General features: G+C 53.8%; 1 protein-coding gene across 1 annotated transcript in view; it reads right to left on the minus strand.

Annotated features, from left to right (window-relative positions):
- The window catches only part of KIF1BP (KIF1 binding protein), a 34643-nt gene extending 33602 nt beyond the window's left edge, over positions 1 to 1041 (minus strand). Inside the window, exon 1 of the mRNA XM_003783608.2 lies at positions 524 to 1041. Within this exon, the coding sequence (XP_003783656.1) occupies positions 524 to 949 (426 nt within the window). The 5' untranslated portion in view covers positions 950 to 1041. The remainder of the gene's footprint in view (positions 1 to 523) is intronic.
- Positions 1042 to 1393: the final 352 nt, after the last annotated feature.

The following is a 1393-nucleotide window of genomic DNA, read 5'->3' on the forward strand; positions in this document are numbered from 1 at the left end:
CCAGACTGGAGTGCAGTGGCGCGATCACAACTCGCTGCAACCTGCAACTCCCCGCTCAAACGTTCCTTCTGCCTAAGTCCCCTGAGGACTCAAGGCCCGGCTACTTTTAAAAATTTTTTGTAGAAACAGGGTCTCACTATGTTGCGTCGATTTTTTTTTCTAGCTACTAGAATGAAGAAGATTTAGACTGATAGAGAGAAACTGGAAAGAGCATTACGCGCCCACCCCTAAATGAAGAAGCAAGCGATGTCGTTGAAGTGGGCGATGAAGATGGAGAGGGAGTTGGAAGCCAACAGTGGGAGATCTAGTTACAAGTCCTTTCTGAAGGCCCTAAGACCCTCTCTGAGACTCAAACCAAGCTTTAAAAATGTGGGGGCAAACTGCGCTTAAAACGTGTGCCTTTGCCCTGGAGAGGGCCTGGGGCTCCTCTCCATCCCCTCGCCTCTGCCGGCACCGGCCGGCCTTGCTCGGCGCCGGAGCCCCGCGGTGTCCGCCGCACAGCAGAGGCCGGGCTCGCTCTCACCTGCGCCTGGATGTAGAGGGAGACGCAGTCGTGCGAGAGCCGGTACCTGCGCAGCAGCTTCAGGCATTTCACCAGATGCTCCTCCCCCGCTGACAGCTCCTCAGTGTCGATGTGGTTCACCCCGAGGTTGAACTCAATAACCGCCAGCCTCACCGCCCGCTGGGCAATGGGCACCTCGGCCTCTACCACTTCGGTTGGCAGTGCCAGGGTGTGGTCTTCAGCACCCAAATCGTCGTCGGCCTCAGGCCGCTCATCCTCATCCTCAGGCGCGGGGCCGAGTAGCGCCTTTACTTCTTCCAGCAGCGCTCGGGCGCTGTATTTGGACTTGTACGGTTCCTTCTCTGGGTTTTTATGCAACTCTACCCGTGAGAGGGCCAGCGCCGCCTCGAATTTCTCACAGACTTCTGCCCACGGAGCGTTAGCCATAGCGGCCTCTACTACCTAGGTTTCCTCAATGCGTGCAGTCTGGACTCCCGCCTTCCTTCTGCTTTGCGACACTTCACTTACGGCTCTCGGCATCCACTGCAGAACGGTAACCAATGAAATCCGCCGGGGGAACCGCAATATGCTCGGAAGCGGCCAATGGGAAGACGTAGTGGTCACCATAGCAAACCCTTGATACGAAAACACCACCCCCTGCAATGGTTCATTCATTTCTTGCTTGACACCTGTGAAGAAATATTTATAACAAACCATTTCAGAATATCGTTTACAAACATAGCTGGCTAACGTTACTCGTGTTAATCAATATAAGCTGAAAGGCAAAAACCTTTTAACTAGATAAAAATGTAGTGCTTTTTTTGTTTGTTTTTAGCAGTTTTTGGCTGGGACTGGGTTTGAACCCGCCACCTCCAGCATATGGGCCCGGCG

Source organism: Otolemur garnettii, unplaced genomic scaffold, assembly GCF_000181295.1.
Source record: "Otolemur garnettii isolate 467f Iridium unplaced genomic scaffold, OtoGar3 scaffold00008, whole genome shotgun sequence".
NCBI classification, from domain to species: domain Eukaryota; kingdom Metazoa; phylum Chordata; class Mammalia; order Primates; family Galagidae; genus Otolemur; species Otolemur garnettii.